General features: G+C 38.4%; 1 protein-coding gene across 1 annotated transcript in view; it reads left to right on the top strand.

The window, feature by feature from the left end:
- Positions 1 to 19,115, top strand: part of UBE2U (ubiquitin conjugating enzyme E2 U) — a 65,375-nt gene that overhangs the window by 23,736 nt on the left and 22,524 nt on the right. Inside the window, exon 6 of the mRNA XM_028096029.2 lies at positions 11,143 to 11,191. Coding sequence (XP_027951830.2) covers positions 11,143 to 11,191 — 49 coding nt within the window. The remainder of the gene's footprint in view (positions 1 to 11,142; positions 11,192 to 19,115) is intronic.

Below are 19,115 nucleotides of genomic sequence, written 5' to 3'. Positions count from 1 at the left end.
CAGATATTATGACAGAGTGATAATAAGAATAGAGAGGAATTATAGAAATATCAGGGAGATTATAATACTAATTTACACTATATAGCTTTAAAACCTGATCATTGTGCAAATAAATCCCATTCTTGTGGTTAGGAAGATGTTGTGATAGGCATTTGCTCCTTCTTCAGTTCAAGCTTCCAATTAGTTCATTTTTGTTTGTTTCATCTCCTAACAGTAGAACAATTTTAAAGAAAATTGCTTCTATGCTTAAAGCTAGGTGATGACTCATAGGGTTTCTGGTTTTGTTTTGTTTTGTTTTTCTCTTTAAAAGGACTGCTTTGGGGTGCGTGGGTGGCTCAGTCATTAACCATCTGCCTTCGGCTCAGGTCATGATCCCAAGGTCCTGGGATTGAGCCCTGCAGTGGGCTCCCTGCTCTGCAGGAAGCCTGCTTCTCCCTCTCCCACTCCCCCTGCATGTGTTCCCTCTCTTGCTGTGTCTCTCTCTGTCAAATAAATAAATAAAATCTTTAAAAAATAATAAAATAAAGGGACTGCTTTTTGTTGTTAGGTGTAGGAATACCTCTTCCCCTGGAAAATACACTTTCTGGATGTCAAAGGAAAAGAAATTTAGTCCAGTAGCCCACCTTACTCATGAAAGAACATGAGCTTTAGTGCCATCATTCAGACCCAGTTTGGTTGTTGATGATTGCAGTGTTGTTATAGATAGCCTGTTATCCACAGATGTCAGGAGATGTGGAGACAAAGTTCAACAGGATGGTGCATGTGGATCTACTTGGTGGAGTTACAAACCTCTTTTTTTCCTGTTTGTATTTTATTGTACCAGATAGTCCAGTAACTTTCAGCAAAGTATCTAGTTGCTAGTTTTAATTAAAAATATTATTTATTTTCTATTAAAGAAATATATGTTCATAGCTTCAAAGAACAAATGATATGAATTGTTTCTTTAAATTCATGTATTTTTTTAATTCCAGGATAGTTAACATACAGTGTTATATTAATTTTAGGTATATAGTATAGTAATTCAACAATTCTATACATTAGTCAGTGCTCATCACAATAAGTGTACTCTAATCCCCTTCAGCTGTTTCACTTATCTCCTTACCCACCTCCCCACTGGTAACCACCAGTTTGTTCTCTATAGTTAAGAGTCTATTTTGGGGTTTGTCCCTTTTTTATTTTGTTTGTTTCTTAAATTCCACATATGAGTGAAATCATGTGGTATTTGCCTTTCTCTGTCTGACTTATTTCACCTAGCATAATACCTTCTAGATCCATCCATGCTGTTATAAATGGCAAGATTTCATTCTTTCTTATGGCTGAGTAATATTCTGTGTGTGTGTGTGTGTGTGTGTGTGTGTGTGTGTGTGTGTGTGTGTATCACACCTCTTCTTTATTCATTCATCTATCATTGGACGCTTGGGTGGCTTCCATATTTTGGCTTTTGTAAATAATGCTGCAATAAACATAAGAGTGCATATATCTTTTTGAATTACTGTTTTCCTGTTCTTTGGGTAAACACCCAGTAGTGGAATTACTGGATCTTGTGGTAATTCTATTTTTAATTTTTTGAGGAATCTGCATACTGTTTTCCACAGTGGCTGCACTGCTTTGCATTCCCACCAATAGTGCACAAGGATTCATTTTTCTCCATATCCTTGCCAGCACTTGTTGTTTCTTGTGTTTGTTATTTTAGCCATTCTGATAGGCATAAGGTGATATCTCATTGTGGTGGTGTTGTTTTTTTTTAAAGATTTTATTTACTTGAGAGCGAGAGAGAGCACAAGCAGGGGGAGGGACAGAGGGAGAAGCAGACTCCCCGTTGAGTAGGGAGCCTGACGCAGGGCTTGATCCCAGGACCCTGGGATCATGACCTGAGCTGAAGGCAGATGCTTAACTGACTGAGCCACCAGGCGCCCCTCATTGTGGTTTTGATTTGCATTTCCCTGATGATGAGTGATGTTAAACATCTCTTCATATGTCTTTTGGCCATCTGGATGTCTTCTTTGGAGAAATATCTGTTCATGTTTTCAGCCCATTTTTAATTGGATTATTTGGGTTTTTTGGCATTGAATTGTATAAGTTTTTTTAATATATTTTGGATATTAACCTTTTATCACATAAGTCATTTGTAAGTATCTTTTCCCATTCAGTAGGTTTCCTTTTAGTTTTGTTGATTATTTCCTTTGCTATGCAGAAGCTTTTTATTTTGATGTAGTCCCAATAGTTTATTTTTGCTTTTGTTTCCCTTGTCTCAGAAGACATATCTAGTAAAGTGTTGCTATGGCCAATATCAGAGAAATTATTGCCTGTGCTCTTTTATAGGATATTTATGGTTTCAGGTCTCACATTTAGGTCCTTCATCCATTTTGAGTGTATTTTTGTGTATGGTGCAAGAAAGTGGTCCAGTTTCATTCTTTTGTATGTAGCTGTCCAGTTTTCCCAAAATCATTTGTTGGAGAGACTTCTTCCTATTGCATATTTTTCCTCTTTTGTCCTAGAATAATTGACCGTGTACTTGTGGGTTTATTTCTGGACTCTCTATTCTGTTCTATTGATCTATGTGTCTCTTTTTATGCTAATACCACACTGTTTTGATTACTATGGCTCTGTAGTATATCCTGAAATCTGGTATTGTGATACCTCCAGTTATGTTCTTCTTTTTCAAGATTGCTTTGGCTATTTGGGGTAATTTGTGGTTCCATGCAAATTTTAGGATTATTTGTTCTAGTTCTGTGAAAAATGCTGCGGTATTTTGATAGAGATTGCATTAAATCTGTAGATTGGGGGCGCCTAGGTGGCTCAGTTGTTCAGCGTCTGCCTTCAGCTCAGGTCATGGTCCCAGGGTCCTGGGATTGAGCCCCACATTGGGCTCCCTGCTCTGCAGGAAGCCTGCTTCTCCCTCTCCTGCTCCCCCTGCTTGTGTTCCCTCTCTCGCTATGTCTCTGTGAAATAAATAAATAGAATCTTTTTAAAAAAAATCTGTAGATTGGTTTGGGTAGATGGACACTTTAACAATATTTGTTCTTCCAATCCATGAGCATGGAATATTTTTTTGTGTGTGTGGTCTTCAGTTTCTTTCATGAATGTTTTATAGTTTTCAGAATATAGGTCTCTTATCTCCCTGGTTAAATTTACTCCTAGGTATTTTATAATTTTTGGTGCATTTGCAAATGGGATTGTTTTCTTAAGTTATCCTTTTGCTACTTGCAATTCAGTGAATTTCTGTATATTGATTTTGTATCCTGCGACTTTACTGAATTGATCAGTTCTAATAGTTTTTTGGTGGAGTCTTTAGGGTTTTCTATATATAGTATCATGTCATAGTGAATAGTGAAAGTTTTACTTGTTCCTTACAAGTTTGAATGCCTTTTATTTCTTTCTCTTGTCAGATTGCTGTGACCAGGACTTCCAGTACAATTTGAATAAAAGTGGTGAGAGTGGACATCCATGTCTTGTTCCCATCTTAGAGGAAAAGCTCTCAGTTTTTCACCATTGACTATGATGTTAGTTTTGTGTTTTTCATATATGGCCTTTATTATGTTGAGTTTTGTCCCCTCTAAACCTACTTTGTTGAAGGTTTTTATCATGAATGGATGTTGTACTTTATCAAATGCTTTTTCTGAATCTATTGAAATGATCATATGGTTTTTATCCTTTCTCTTGTTAAAGTGATGTATCATGTCGATTGATTTGCAAATATTGAACCACCCATGCGTCCCAGGAACAAATCTCACTTGACTGTGGTGAATGATTTTTTTTCAATGTATTGTTAGATTCAGTTTGCTAATATTTTGTTGAGGATTTTTGCATGTATGTTTATCAGAGATACTGCCCTGTAGTTCTCTCTCTTTCTCTTTTCTTTTTTGTAGTGGCTTTCTCTGTTTCTAGTATCATGGTAACAGTGGCCTCACAGAATGAATTTGAAAGCTTTCCTTCCTCTTCTATTTTTTGGAATAGTTTGAGAAGAATAGGTGTTAACTCTTCTTTAAATATTTGGTTGCATTCACCTGTGAACCATCTGGTCCTGGACTTCTGTTTGTTGGGAGGTTTTTTTAATTCCTGATTTCAATTTCATTGCTGGTAATCAGTCTGCTCAAATTTTCTATTCCTTCCTGCTTCAGTTTTGGGAGGTTGTATGTTTCAAGGAATTTATCCATTTCCTCTAGGTTGTCCAATTTGTTTGCATATAATTTTTCATAATATTCTCTTATAATCCTTTGTATTTCTGTGGTGTCAGTTGTTATTCTCCTCTTTCATTTCTGATTTTGAAATCCCCTCTTCCTTCCTTTTCTTCTTTTCTTTTCTTTTCTTTCTTTCTTTCTTTCTTTTCTTTTTCTTTCTTTCTTTCTTTCTTTTTCTTTCTTTCTTTTCTTTTCTTTTCTTTTCTTTTCTTTTCTTTCTTTCTTTCTTTCTTTCTTTCTTTCTTTCTTTCTTCTTTCTTTCTTTCTTTCTTTCTTTCTTTCTTTCTTTCTTTCTTTCTTTCTTTCCTTCCTTCCTTCCTTCCTTCCTTCCTTCCTTCCTTCCTTCCTTCCTTCCTTCCGAGTCTAGCTAAAGGTTTATTAATTTTGTTGATATTTTAAAAGAACCAGCTCCTGATTTCATTGATCTGTTCTATTTTTTTAATTTCTTATTTTGTTTATTTCTGCTCTAATCTTTATTATTTCCTTCCTTCTACTGACTTTAGGTTTTGTTTGTTCTTCTTTTTCTAGCTCCTTTAGGTGTAAAGTTAAGTTGTTTGAGATTCTTCTTGCTTCTTGAGGTAGGCCTGTATTGTTATAAACTTCCTTCATAGAACAGCTTTTGCTGCATCCCCCAAATTTTGGACCATTGTGTTCATTTTCATTTGTTTTTTAAAATATTTTTTAGAAAATTTATTTATTTGACAGAGACACAGCGAGAGAGGGAACACAAGCAGGGGGAGTGAGAGAGGGAGAAGCAGGCTTCCTGTGGAGCAGGGAGCCCAATGCGGGGCTCAATCCCAGGACCCTGGGATCATGACCTGAGCTGAAGGCAGATGCTTAATACCTGAGCCACCCAGGTGCCCCCATTTTCATTTTTTTCCGTGTATTTTTTGATATTCTCTTTGATTTCCTGGTTGACCCATTCATTGTTTAGTAACATATTACTTAACCTCCATGTATTTGTGTTCTTTCCAGAGTTTTTCTTGCAGTTGACTTGTAGTTTCATAGTGTTGTGGTTGGGAAAGACGTGGAGTGTGACTTTAGTCTTTCTGAATTGGTTGAGACTTGTTTTGTGGCCTAATGTAATCTATTCTGAAGAATATTCCATGTGCACCTGAAAAGAATGTGTATTCTGCTGTTTTGGGATGGAATGTTTTGAATATATCTGTTCGCTCCATCTGATCCCAATGTGCCCTTCAAAGCCACTGTTTCCTTATTCATTTTCTGTTTGGATCATCTATCCATTGATGTGAGTGGGGTGTTAAAGTCCCCTGCTATTATTGTATTTCTATCAGTTTCTTCCTTTATGCTTGTTATTAGCTGCTTTATGTATTTGGGTGCTCCTATGCTGGGTGCAAAAATATATACAATTGTTATATCTTCTTGTTGGATTGTTCCCTTTATGATTATATAGTGTCCTTCTTTGTCTCTTGTTACAATCTTTGTTGAAAAGTCTATTTTGCCCAGTATCGGTATTGCTACTTCAGCTTTCTTTTTACTTCCATTTGCATGATAAATACTTTCCCATCCCTTCACTCTCAATATGCATGTGTCTTTAGGTCTGAAATGAGTCTTTTTTAGGCAGCATAGAGATGGGTCTTGCTCTTTTATCCATTCCATCATCCTATGTCTTTTGATTGGAGTGTTTAGTATATTTACATTCAAATTAATTATTGATAGGTATGTACTTATTGCCATTTTGTTATTTGTTTATGATTGTTTTTGCAGTTCTTCTCTGTTGCTTTCTTCTCTTGGCTGTCTTCTCTTATAATTTGGTGGCTTTCTTTAGTAATATACTTGGATTTCTTTCTCTCTGTGTTTTTGCATATCTATTACTGGTTTTTGATTTGTGGTTACCGTTAGGTTTATATATAACATCTTATGCATATAGCAGTTTATATTAAGTTGATGGTCACTTAGGTTTGAACCCTGTCTCTCACCTGTCTTAGGTATATGGTGTCATCCTTTACATTCTTTTAATTTGTGAATCCCTTGACTGGTTTTTATAGATATACTTAATTGTACTGCCTTTGTGCTTCTTACTTTTCTTATTCCTGCTTATGATCTTTCCATTCCACAAAGATACATCTTTAGCCCTTCTTGTTGCGCTAGTTTAGTGGTGATGAATTCCTGTAACTTTTGTTTGTCTGGGAAAGTCTTTATCTCTCCTTCTTTTCTGAATGATAGCCTTGCTGGATAGAGTATTCTTGGGTGCAGATTTTTTTTCTTTCAGCATTTTTAGTGTATCATGCCACTCCCTCTCACCTGGAAAGTTTCTGCTGAAAAATCATCTGATAGCCTTATGAGGTTTCCCTTGTATATAATTGTTTTCTTTTGTTGCTTTATTAATTATTTTTCAGTATTTTTTGCCATTTTAATTACTGTGTATCTTTGTGTAGACCTCTGGGGTTGATTTTCTTGGGGGCTCTCTGTGCCTCCTGGATCTGGATTCCTGCTTCCTTCCCCAGATTCGGGAAGTTTTCAGTTATTATTTCTTCAAACAAATTTTCTACCTCCTCTCCCTCTTCTTCTGGGATCCCTATGATGCAAATGTTATTACACTTGATGGTGTCGCTGAGTTCCTTTAGTCTATTTTCATTTTTTATTATTTTTTTCTTTCTCCTATTCAGCTTGATTTCTGTTACTCTGTCCTCCAGGGTACTGATCCATTCTTCTGCTTTCTCTAGTCTGTTATTTATTCCATTTAATATATTTTTAATTTTAGTTAATTTTAGTTATTGAGTCCTTAATTTCTGATTGGTTCTTTTTTCTGTTTTCCATGTCTTTGTTGAGGGTCTCCCTGAGGTCCTTCACTCTTTTCTCAAGTCCAGTGAGTATCTTTTTGACCATTACTTTAAATTCTCTATCAAGCATATTACTTATCTCCATTTTGTTTAGCTCTCTTTCTATGATTTTGTCCTGTTCTTTCATTTGAGGCCTAGTCCTCTGTCTCCTCATTTTGTCTAACTCTCTGTGTCTGTGTCTTTGTGTTAGGAAGGTCGGTGATGTCTCCTGCTATTGAAAGTAGTGACCTCATGAAGATGTCCTGTAGTGCCCTGCAGTCCAATGTCCCCTGTTCACCAGAACCTGGTGATTCAGAGTTGTCTCCTATGTGTGTTGCATGTGCTCTGCTATTGTGGATGAGCCACTTTTGCTTCAGTCCACTCATTTGCAATGGCTCTCTTTTCCTGTTGTGAGCAGGCTTTTGTTCCTTTGATGTTAGTGGGTCAGTCTGGGACCACCTTGGACTTGAGCTGAGTCAGACCAGGTATTTGCCAGAGATGCAATAGAATCAAATGGCAGGGCATATTCCATGTGTTGTTTCCTGAGAAGCTTTTGTGGCCCACTGCTGGGGCCATAGTTGGGCTGGTGTGTGTGGTTATCTTCCCCTCTCCTCAGCTCAGGAGTCACTTTGGGGTGGTGCTGACCCCTATTGGGGCTGCTTGCACACTGCCAGGCTTATTGTACCACTTTGAATGGGCTCCCACCAAGGGCGTATTTGAGGGGACAGGTCAGCAGGAGAAAGCAAGTCAGGAATCGTGGTTTTAGCAAGGTTTGTGCGGGCCTGGTGTGGGAGGGAATCTGCAACTGCCTAGGAAGACTGCCCAGGCTTGGATGGAAGGGCATGTCCACAGAAGAACGTGGGGACAGGGAAAGCTATTATTCAGCTAGGTGCAGAGCGTTTGTGCTGCACTGGTTCCTGCAGGTGTCCATGTATTTAGGCTAAGTGGCAGAGGAGGCAAATGGCATGCAATAGCTCTTTTCTTCTTGGAGAAGTCTCCCAAAGTTCCTTGCCCATCCAGCACATGCTCTGAGATTAGTAAATAAATCTCCTTCCCCGTATACTCCAGGTATTTTTCAAACTGCTGCTTCTGTGCTGTATCTCAGCAGGGCTGTTTGTTGTGTTGTCTCCTTAAGGGCAGTTTCCTGTCACCCTCTTGGCTCTCCCAGAGCAGTGCCTGCTGATTTTTTTAAAGTTCCAGGTGTTAAGCCCCACTGATTGTTAGGCGTCTCTGGTTTTCAAAGCCAAATATCGTGGGGATTCATCTTCCTCATCCATATCCCTGGGGTACCTGGTGTGAGGGTCTGTTTCTTTCCTGTCTCTGCAACCATAGTGTCCCTCCCTCCTGCAGACAGTCCACAGGTCTGTTTGGCTCCTGACCAACTCTGTCCTTCCTACCCTCTTTGATGTGGCCTCTTCTCTACCTTCAGCTGTGAAGAATGTGTTCTGCCAGTCTTTGGGTTGTTTTCTGGCTTATTTACACTGGTGTGGGTGTTACCTAATTGTATCCATGGAATGAGGTGAGCTTAGGATCCTACTCTACCATCTTCCCTGGAAGCGTACAAATCGGTTTTTAATGAAACATAGCAGACCCTGGAACCCCACACCTTCCATTGCTGAGTGCTGCCCCCACCCCCACAAACTACCAACAGCTTTCAACACATATTTCTTCTGGAACTTACCACTATATTTCTAAGTTTTTTTTTGTAATATTAATATTTCTGGGTTGTTCAGTTTTAGATATTACATATAGGCTTCTTCTGAATATAAAGATTTAGACTTATACTATTTCCATCCATCTTTCTCTTCCCCTCTTCCTAATATAGTTTGGTTACATTAATACTTACTATGACTTAGTAATTATTTGTCACAAAAGAACTGTGAATGATTCTTTTTCTTTCCTTGTATAAATGGCCCAATTTTTCATTCTCTTGCTTTTTGTTTTTTAATATATCTACTATCTATCCCTAAACTTTGTGACAAAGCTGTAAAACAACTCCCAGGTAGTCCATCAATTGCATTTTACTCCCTTGGAGACCTCTTTCCTCTGGCATTCCATCCTCCTTCAGTTCCAAGCTGGCAGTTCTCTGGTAGGTGTCCTGGGATGATGCTTTGCCTGTTTCTTGAATTGGAGCTCCTGCTTGATCCCTTGCTTTTCTTTTGCTTGGTTTGCTTCTTCATTTCATTGGAGCACTTCTTCTAGGAGGTTTCTAGTACATGAGAGCTAAATCTTTTATTAGTTTATATGCCTACAAATGTATTTATTCCACTGTCTTATGTTCACAATTTAGTTAAATTTTAGTTTGCAAATTTCCTTCAGAATTGTAAAGATCCCATTACCTTGTAGTTTCTAGTGTTGTTCTTGAGCAGTCTGATTTCACTATGTACAATTTTTCACATGCGATGTATTTTCCTTCTAAAACTTAAAATTTCCTCTTTATTCCCAGGGATCTGAAATTTCTACAGAGAGCATAAGCAGGGGGAGCTGCAGGCAGAAGGAGAGGGAGAAGCAGGCTTCCTGCAGAGCAGGGAGCCCGATGCGGGGTTCAATCCCAGGACCCTGGGATCATGACCTGAGCCAAAGGCAGACACTTAACCAGCTGAGCCCCTGAAATTTTTTGATGTTTTTTGATGTAGTTTTTTTCCTTCCTCGCTCATTATATAGGGCATTTGCTAGGCTGTTTAAATCTCAAATTCTAATCCTTTAGTTCTAAAAAATTTATGTTATTTCTTTTATCATTTCCCCCCTCCATTTTCACTATTCTCTCTTTTAAATATCTACATATTTGGATGCAGAATCTACTGAGCTGCTCCTCTAATTTTGAAACATCTATTTTCTATTATCCATCTCCTTGTTTTTTGTTCTATATTCTGGAAGGTTTCCAGCAAAGTATGTTTCTATTTCCTACTTTTCTCCCTGTTTATTTGTTTTGGTTGTTATCTTTCACAATATTGACTTTACACAAATGTGTAGTGATCTTTATCCATTGATGGACATATGAAGAATGCAAATCAATCATTAAAAATATTGGAAATATTTGAATACAGACTAGATTTGTTGACAGTTTTATTTCTTTATTGGGTTATTCAGTGATGACCTAGCCATGTCATTAGTCAGACTTAACTATTTCTCCTGAAATCAATCCTCCAGTCTTGTGCCTGGAGAGAGAGACACTAGGTGCTTAAGCTCTGGGAGTTGGACAGTGGGAAAGAATAAGGAGTCCTATCTATCCAATAAGATTTAATGATTTATTCTCTGCTTCCAGTCCCTCACCATACTCTTATCCTGCTTTGTACCTAACATCCTTCAGTTCTGAGTCTCTGATTCAGTTTCTCCAGGAAGTAGTATCTTCCATCCTGCCTTGGTAGTGATGATCAGCTGCTTGTACAGGGTGAAGATATAAGTGTTTGATGTCTGTGCTATACCTCCTACATTTCAGAAGCATCTGACATCTCCAATTCCTGAACTGTTCCTCTGAAGTGTAAATCTGCATGCTTTTTATTAGTGTCCCCTCCTCAGTCATTAGGTTTCAAATTCCTGGCTAAGACAGTTACCTCTTGACATCTTTCATCTTGAAAAAAAAAATCTAAAGATTTATTTTTTTATTTCAGAGAGAGAGAGAGAGGATGTGCAAACAGAGGGAGGGGCAGAGGGAGAGGGAGAGGGAGAGAAGCAGACTCCCTGATGAGCATGGAGCCCAGTGCAGGACTCCACACAGGGCTAGATGCAGGGGTCATCGCTGGGCTCAATCTCAGGACCTGAGCCAAAATCACAAGGCAGATGCTTAATTGACTGAGCCATCCGGGCACCCCTCATTTTTTTTTTAAGATTGTATTTATTTATTTGGAATAGAGAGAGCACAAGCCAGGGCACAGAGGGAGAGGAAGAAGCAGGCTCCCCACTGAGCAGGGAGCAGGATGTGGGGCTTGATCCCAGGACCCTGGGATCATGACCTGAGCCGAAGGCCAGATGCCCAACCAACTGAGCCACCCAGATGCCCCTAGGCACCCCTCATCTTGAAAATTTTTATTACCATTTTTCTTTTCCTCTTCTTGAGGTTTTATACTTTATTTTTATTCTTCTATTACCATTTTATTGAAGTTTTGGAAAGAGTTTACATAAAGCCATATATTCATTCTTCCAAGTCAACCAGAATCCTTTCATGTTTTTCTTTACAGTGAAAAATAACAGCCCTGAGTTTCCTAAAGATCAAGATAAACTTATCAGGTAAGTTTTTCTTTATACAGTCCCATGTCAATTTCTTTCTTTCTCTCTCTCTCGCTCTCTTTCATCTCTACACCCAACATGGGGCTCAAATTTACAAGCCAGATCAAGAGTTGCATGCTCTACCAACTGAGCCAGCCAGGAGCCCCTCAATTTATTTGTTAAAAGGACTATTGATTTAAACTGTTTACATTTTTTTAATCATAATTGAATTTTCACTTTTTTAACTTAGAAAAGGAAGTAGATCTCTTTTCCTCTTACAATGCTTTTTTAAAAAACTTTTTTGTAAAGATTTTACTTATTTATTTGACAGAGAGAGACAGCAAGAGAGGGAACACAAGCAAGGGGAGTGGGAGAGGGAGAAGCAGGCTTCCCACTGAGCAGGGAGCCTGATGCAGGGCTCGATCCCAGGACCCTGGGATCATGATCTGAGCTGAAGGCAGATGCTTAATGACTGAGTCACTCAGGCGCCCCCTCTTACAAGGCTTTTTTAAAAATGTTGTTTTCAGGAAGAATGTGGGAAGTTATTGAATTCTTTTTAGACTGTTGAATTAAAATTGAATGTGATTATCTGAACTTGCCTATTCTTTTAATTTTTATTTTTTATTGTTGAAAAGGAAAAAAACATGTTGTCAACATAATGAGTACGAACCATTATAGATCACAAAAAGCCAAGCAGTTTAGGAAAAGATAAAGTTCTAGAGGAAAATGGTGAGCTAGGGATGAACCCATTGTATCTTTTAGGAGACAACGTGAAAATGTGTCATCAATTTAGCCATGAACACCTGAACAAGATATAGATCAATATTCTCATTATGGTTCTGCAGCATTTAGTTTCTTGAGCATTTCCATCAGCCTTAATTTGATAGTCAGATGTAGAAAACAGCCAGTTAACTAGTGTTGAAATAAGTTGCTTCAGCTTAGGTCTCCTTGACTGGCCCTGTATAAAAGATGAACAAATTAGGTAACTCAAGTGGCTCTGATTTATGAAAGTATTGGAAAATTTCAGAAAGGCAAGCCTAATTTAGTGGGTAGTGCACCAGGCTGGCATTCAGTAAAGGATATTGCTGTCCCTTAAACTTGTCAATGTGGAGAGAAGCAACTGACCTTCTTGGCACAGAATAGACCTGTGGTAAATAGTTGTTGAATGCATAAACACTGTTTTATCACCTACAACACATGAATGTCCCTGGAATATTACAAAGTTCTTTCTACTTGTGGTATGGTTATTTGCAGTGCATAAAGGTACAGTGCCAGCAGTTACTGATAAGGCAGGAAGAGGAGGCCGTAAGAAGTTCTGTGGTCCCAGCTTTGGCAGGCACCTGAATGAAATCAAGAATAAATGATGCCAGGATCAGGTCTTATTTGTGGTTTTCACCTAGTGCTAGCTTGAAATCTCTAGAGAAATCTCTAGGATTCAATCAAAGCAATACAATCTAGATTTCAAAGATACTCTACATTCCTAGTATATAGAAGATTGCAATTTATTATGTATCTGTGAATCCAAATGTTTAGCCTGGTACATTTGTTATGGGATAAAGTTCAGTTAAGTCTAGCTTTTAGTTTTTATGTACAATTTTACAATGAGGTCCTGAAGAAATTATTCCAAGAGAGATGCTGCTCTTAGCCTTGTCAGTCTAACACCATTTGCTAGAACTTTACTTCATGAGCTGAAAGAATTAACCTGATTATAGAAATGGATTCCAGAGGCCTAGCCAGACAGTTAAACCCTGTTTCCAAAAGATATAACAAAACATAAGCAAAGTCTAGTCAACTGACTAGAATATAGTCAGGGGAATCCATTTGATGTCCAGTAATTGAAAGTGATTTAAGCTTGTGCTTGTCATCTGGGATGTTTGCACATGGGCTGCAGGATACCACTTAACAAGATATAGAGCAGCCTCTGGGAGAACAGTTACTTACTCATTTATTTAAAATGTATTCACTGAGCATTTGCTCTCTGTCAGGCACCGTACTCCCATCCTGGGGACACACATCTGAATAATATGTGATCTTTGATCTCACGTGATTTATAATCTAGGATTGGAAGCTCTCCTCTGAAGAGGAGTTTGTGCAGGGAGTATGCCTGACTTTCAGTCCTACAGGACCATCTAGGAGCAACTTCTACCAGAAGATGTAGTTGGAAGACCACAGAGCAAATACCAGGATCATGGCCGGGGGGAATGCTAAGGTCAAATGCAAGCATATTTAAAATGAGTCATATTGAGTAGAAACTTCTTCCCCTGTAGCTTTTCTTCCCCCCACCCCCCTTAGAGGCTTTCACTTTTTCACTAAGTCATCTATCACTGGTATTACCTCTGTCAAATGCAATCCAGCATTTCTTTGGGCCATACCTATTGTTTTATTACATGAATACTTATAATAAGTGGTATTATACAGATAAGATCTAGATGCTGGAGGAGCTTGGAGGGAGAAATATCTTCCTAAAGCTTAAAGTCCTGGAGTGGGGGAAGGGACATATAAAGGCCAGCTTCCAGGAGAAGGTGATGCCTGAGGTGATTTCTAAAGGTAGAATAGGAATTCACCTGCAGACAAGAGAAGAAGGACATTCAGGCAGAGAGAATAACTCAAAAGCATGGAGATATGAGCGAGCATATTTCCCACAGCCTGACCTAATGGAAAGTAAGTTGACATCCAGAATAAAAAGTGAATCTAGATGCCTGAGGCAACCAAAGGGGTTGCCTATCTCAGGAGCTGAGGTACAAAACCAAAGGGGGGAGGGGAGAAGGGGATTGGTTGCCAGATATCAAGAGAATAGAAGTGTCTTTTGGACATGGTCTGCAGACGTTTACTTACTAACGTTAAACGGAGGTGAAGGATGGGTTATGAAATATTACATATGTTATCTGAGCTCGATCTCCTGGATCACTTGCACAGCTTCTCCATCAGCACTTGCTGCTTCCCCTTGCACTTTGATGTCATGGAGACGGCTTCTTTCCTTAAACCTCATGAGCCAGGCTCTGCTAGCTCCAGACTTTCCTCCTGCAGCTTCCTCACCTCTCTCAGCCTTCATAGAATCGAGAGAGCTTGGGCCCTCTGGATTCGGCTTTGTCTTAAGGGAATGTTGTGGCTGGTTTGATCTTCTCTCCAGACACTCAGACTATCTTCATATCTGCAATAAGGCTGTTTTGCTTTCTGTCATTTGTGTGTTCACTGGAGTAGCACTTTTAATTTCTTCTGAGAGCTTTTCCTTTGCCTTCACGACTTGGCTAACTGGTTCATGAGGCCTCGTTTTTGGCCTATCTCTGCTTTTCATAATGCTTCCTTATTAAGTTTAATCATGTCTAGCTTCTGATTTAAAATGAGAGATGTGCTATTCTTCCTCTCACTTGAACACTTGGAGACCATTGTAGGGTTATTAATTGTCCTTATTTCAAGATTGTTGTGTCACAGAATAGGGAGGATGGAGGAGGGGGAGAAAGGGGAATAACTGGTGGGTAGAGTATTCAGAACCCATCTGTCAAGTACGTTTGCCATACTATATAGTATATAGGTATTGTTCATGGCACCCCAAAATAATTACAATGGTAACATCGAAGAGCACTGATCACAGATCATCATAATCAATATCATAATGAAAAAGCTTAAAATATTTGCCAAAATTACCAACATGTGACACAGAGACATGAAGTAAGCCAAAGCTATTGGAAACCTGGTACCCATAGATTGGCTTGACACAGGGTTAACACAAACCTGCAGTTTGTAAAAACGCAAGGTCTGCAAAGCACAACAAAACAAGGTATGCATGTATTTCAAAATAAAAGAAGTTTTTGAAGAAAAGTATTCAAACTTTTTCACTGAATAGAGCTAATGGGTATACTTCCAAACTTCCAAACTCTGATTTGAAAATCTGGTAAGATTATTACAAGAAAGAAAAATCATAGGCCAATATCTCTCATAAACACAGAAGCATAAAGCCTAATCAAAATATTAGCAAATTGAATCCACTGATACATAAAGAGGGATAATACATCATGACTAAGAGGGCTTTATTTCAGGAAAGCCAGGTTGGGGCACATATTATAAGGAGCACTGGGTGTTGTATGCAAACAGTGAATCATGAAACACTACATCAGAAACTAATGAAGTACTGTATGGTGACTAACATAATAAAAAATAAAATAAAATAAAGAATATTTAAAAATTTATTTTTTTAATTTAATTTAATTTTATTATGTTATGTTAGTCACCATACAATACATCATTAGTTATTGGTGTAGTGATCCATGATTCATTGTTTTCGTGTAACACCCAGGGCTCCATGCAGTAAAAATCAGTGTAACTAAGGTAACCAAATAAAGGAAAAAACCATAAAATGATCTCAATGAATCAGAAAAAAGTACTTGCTAAAATTTCTCACCCATTCATGATAAAAATTCTCACCAAACTAGGAATGGAGAAGAAATTCTTTATTCCAGTGAAGAGAATCTACAAAAATCCAACAGCAAACCTCATACTTAAATGCGAAATGTTGAATGCTTTTGTCCTGAGTTTAGCAACAAGGCATGTATGTCCATTATCACCACTTCTATTCAGCATTGTATGGGAAGTCCTAGTCAGTGCAGTGAAGCCAGGAAAAAAAGTTATAAAGTTTGGGAAGGATGAAGTAAACCATCTTTATTCACAGATAACAGGATTTTATAATATTAAAATCCAAATGAATATATAAACTTGAAAATTAGTAAGTGAATTTAGCAAGGTCCCTGCATATAAGATGAACATTTTAAAAAGCAACTATATTTTTATACAGTAGCAATCAATACACAGAAATGGAAATGTTAGAAATACCATTACAGGGGTGCCTGGGTGGCTCAGTGGGGTAAGCGTCTACCTTCGGCCCAGGTCATGATCCCAGGGTCCTGGGAATAAGCCCCATGATGGAGTCCCTGCTCAGCGGGGGAGTCTACTTCTTCCTCTCCCTCTGCTCCTCCCCCCACTTGTGCTCCCTCTCTCTCTCTCAAATAAATAAAAATCTTAAGGAAAAAAAAATACCATTGTAATAGCATCAAAATGTAACAAGAGAGGAATAAGACATCTACGCTGAAGACAACAAGATATATCTGGAAAAAATTTCAAAAGACCTAAAGAAATAGATATACAATGTTTGTGACTTGAGAGAGACTCAATATTATTGCAATGTCATTTCTTCCCAAATTAATCTATAGATTCAACTCAATCGTAGTCAAAATCTCAACATTTTTTTCCTGGAAATTTACAAGGTGGTTTTAAAATACATTTACAGGGGTACCTGGGTGGCTCAGTCAATTAAGTATCCGACTCTTGATTTCACCTCAGGTCAGGATCTCAGGGTTGTGAGATAGAGCCCTGTGTCGAACTCCAAGCTGGGCATGGAGCCTGCTTAAGATTCGCTCTCTCCCTCTCCCTGTTTCCTTCCCCTGCTCCCTCTCCTTTTGCCCCTCCCCCTCCTTTTCTCTCCCTCTAAAAAAATAAATACATAAGTAAAAAAAATATATCTACAAATGCAAAGGATTTAGGATAAGATAATCTTGAACAAAGAGGATTGACATTCTCAGATATCAAGGTGTACTGGAAAGTTAGAATAAATTTCACTCTGATTAGATCTTTCTAGGCTCATGTTCCTGTCCCTAAATAGTTATCATTGCCAGACAGCCTTAACCCCATCAGGCTCTGACTTAGAGTCAGGGTGGAGGTCAGTCCCATCAGATTGAATGTCATGTACATAAGGGGGAAGAGTGGAATAGTTATTGGAGAGGCAACCACAATGTCCACTGTGACAGCCTTCATATACATACTATTTTTACTGGACTGAAACCTTGATAAGTAAGAGTTTGACAAGCACAGGAGACACAAAAGTCTCCAGACAGACCTGCTTGCACACACACAGAAATGTAATATTGTGGTGTACTCCACATCATCGAGAAGTTCCATATGATGGAGCCTCTGCATGTGCAGATGAATGGGGGAAGAAATGGTTGGAAATAGCCAGATACTAATGAACCCCAAGTTATGTTTGAAAGTGTTTAGACTCCATGCTATAGAATTACATAACCAAAAGTGGTTTTTAAGCAGAGGCATGATGTCCTGGAATAGAGAGAGAGAAACTGAGGTAGAGTTTGCAGAAGAGATATGATGAGGTACTTGCCCAAGGCTGACATTGAGTACTAAGGGATGCTAAACTCCTGCCTGGCTCTTCCTGTGGATAATTTCATTAGAATGCTCACCACAACTGCTGGACAAATTTCTATCTCTTAATTTTATAGATGAGGAAACAGGAGTGAAATAGTTATCTGCGCAGAATCACACAGCTAAAAAGTAGTGGTACCTGAGTGTTTTAACACAGGCCAGATGATTCCAGAGCCTGTACTCTTAATCATGATATTACATGACTAAATATCCAGAGATTTGTGGGGGTTGGGTTATACTAATTACTACTAATAGTAATTAGTAGGCTTGGGTTATGGCTGGGATGTTGCTTCCATGAACTAGCACTACCCCGACTCTCTTCTTCCCTTAATGATCCTTTTTGTTTCTTTCACTGGCTCCCCTTAACTCTGAATTGGTTTCCGATCTTTCTTTTCTAAACACTTACTTACTCTTTCTGTGTTTGTTTTCCCTAATGGCATCATCTATCAACCTTTATGTTGATTTGACCCAAATCTCTTATTTCCAGTCTCAATTTCTCAATCACACTCTTAAAGGTCATCACCTAAAACCCATGTTTAAATTTAAACTCATATTTTACTTCAGAGTCTCTAGATGCTTTCTGCTAATAGCAAAACTAAATGGTCTTCCGGGCTTTAGAAGAATATCTGACCCTCAAATTCCTTCACCTTTCACACCCTATCAGAAAACCAGTCCAGTCATTTCATTAGCATGTCAGAGATTCATCTCCTCACCTCCATAGTCTCTGCTCCCACCCTCCGTTAGCTCTGCATTTCTTGCCTGAATTACTACATCTGTTTCCTAACTTGTCTCCCTGCATTTAATCTCTCATATACTCCACCCTGCATACTAACGCCAGAAAAAACTCTTACTCAGACACGCGGTTCATAATTTACTTGCCTTATTCAAGAACTTCTGCTTGTTCTCTATCACCTAATAAATCAGATTCCTGAATCAACTCTAACCCATTCTCTGCCTAAATCTGAAGACCTGCATTGCCCAGTTTCATTTATTTTATCAAATTCCAATTCCTCTGAAATTGGAACTCTCCACCCTAGTCAGTTATCTCGTTTCTATTGTCTCTTCCCCCAACATGCTCTGTTGCGCACGCACCATGCTCCTTCCCATCTGAGCTATTGCTAATACTGTTCTCCTCTCTTAAAATGCCTCCTCCATCTGTTCCAGGTCCATATCCCAAGTGACTCCTTCCCTAAAGACTCCAAGACAAAGTTACATCTCTCTCTTCCAACTTTTTTAGCTTACTGCCACTGCCAAAGTAGTATCTGTCGTTGTCACCTCCAAATGTCTGTGTTAAATGATGTAACACTTTATATGTTAAGGTGTGAAGCTATTCTATTTGCTAATTTGGGTATATATCTTATTTTCCCAATGGGATAATAAGCTCTGATGTTCAGTTTTAAATTATCTTCTACTTTTCCTTATTCATAATGCTAATGATAATATTCAGTAAATTCCTGTTAATGTTTCAAATTATAAACACATGTATTTTTTATACTTCCCTCTAAACTTAGTAGCTTATCTGAATAATCATAAAAACTGTTACTGTTCTCTTATTTTAAGGAGTGTTTCTTTTACAGAATTGAAAATGCAGTGTTCTCAAATGTTTAAGACATTCTGCTTTGTATATTCAAACTATACTAAAGTCATACCTTTTAGGGTAATATTTTTAATTATTCTGGGGAAGAAAAGAAAGCCCCTGAAGGCTAACAGTTTGAAATTGAACAGGACACCGCTGGGAAGG

This window comes from Eumetopias jubatus, unplaced genomic scaffold (assembly GCF_037043125.1).
Source record: "Eumetopias jubatus isolate StellerSeaLion01/CBP00866 unplaced genomic scaffold, mEumJub1_p1.0 scaffold_4, whole genome shotgun sequence".
In the NCBI taxonomy this organism is placed as follows: domain Eukaryota; kingdom Metazoa; phylum Chordata; class Mammalia; order Carnivora; family Otariidae; genus Eumetopias; species Eumetopias jubatus.
Note: the sequence above shows the minus strand (reverse complement) of the source record. Positions and strands in the feature narration are given on the sequence as shown.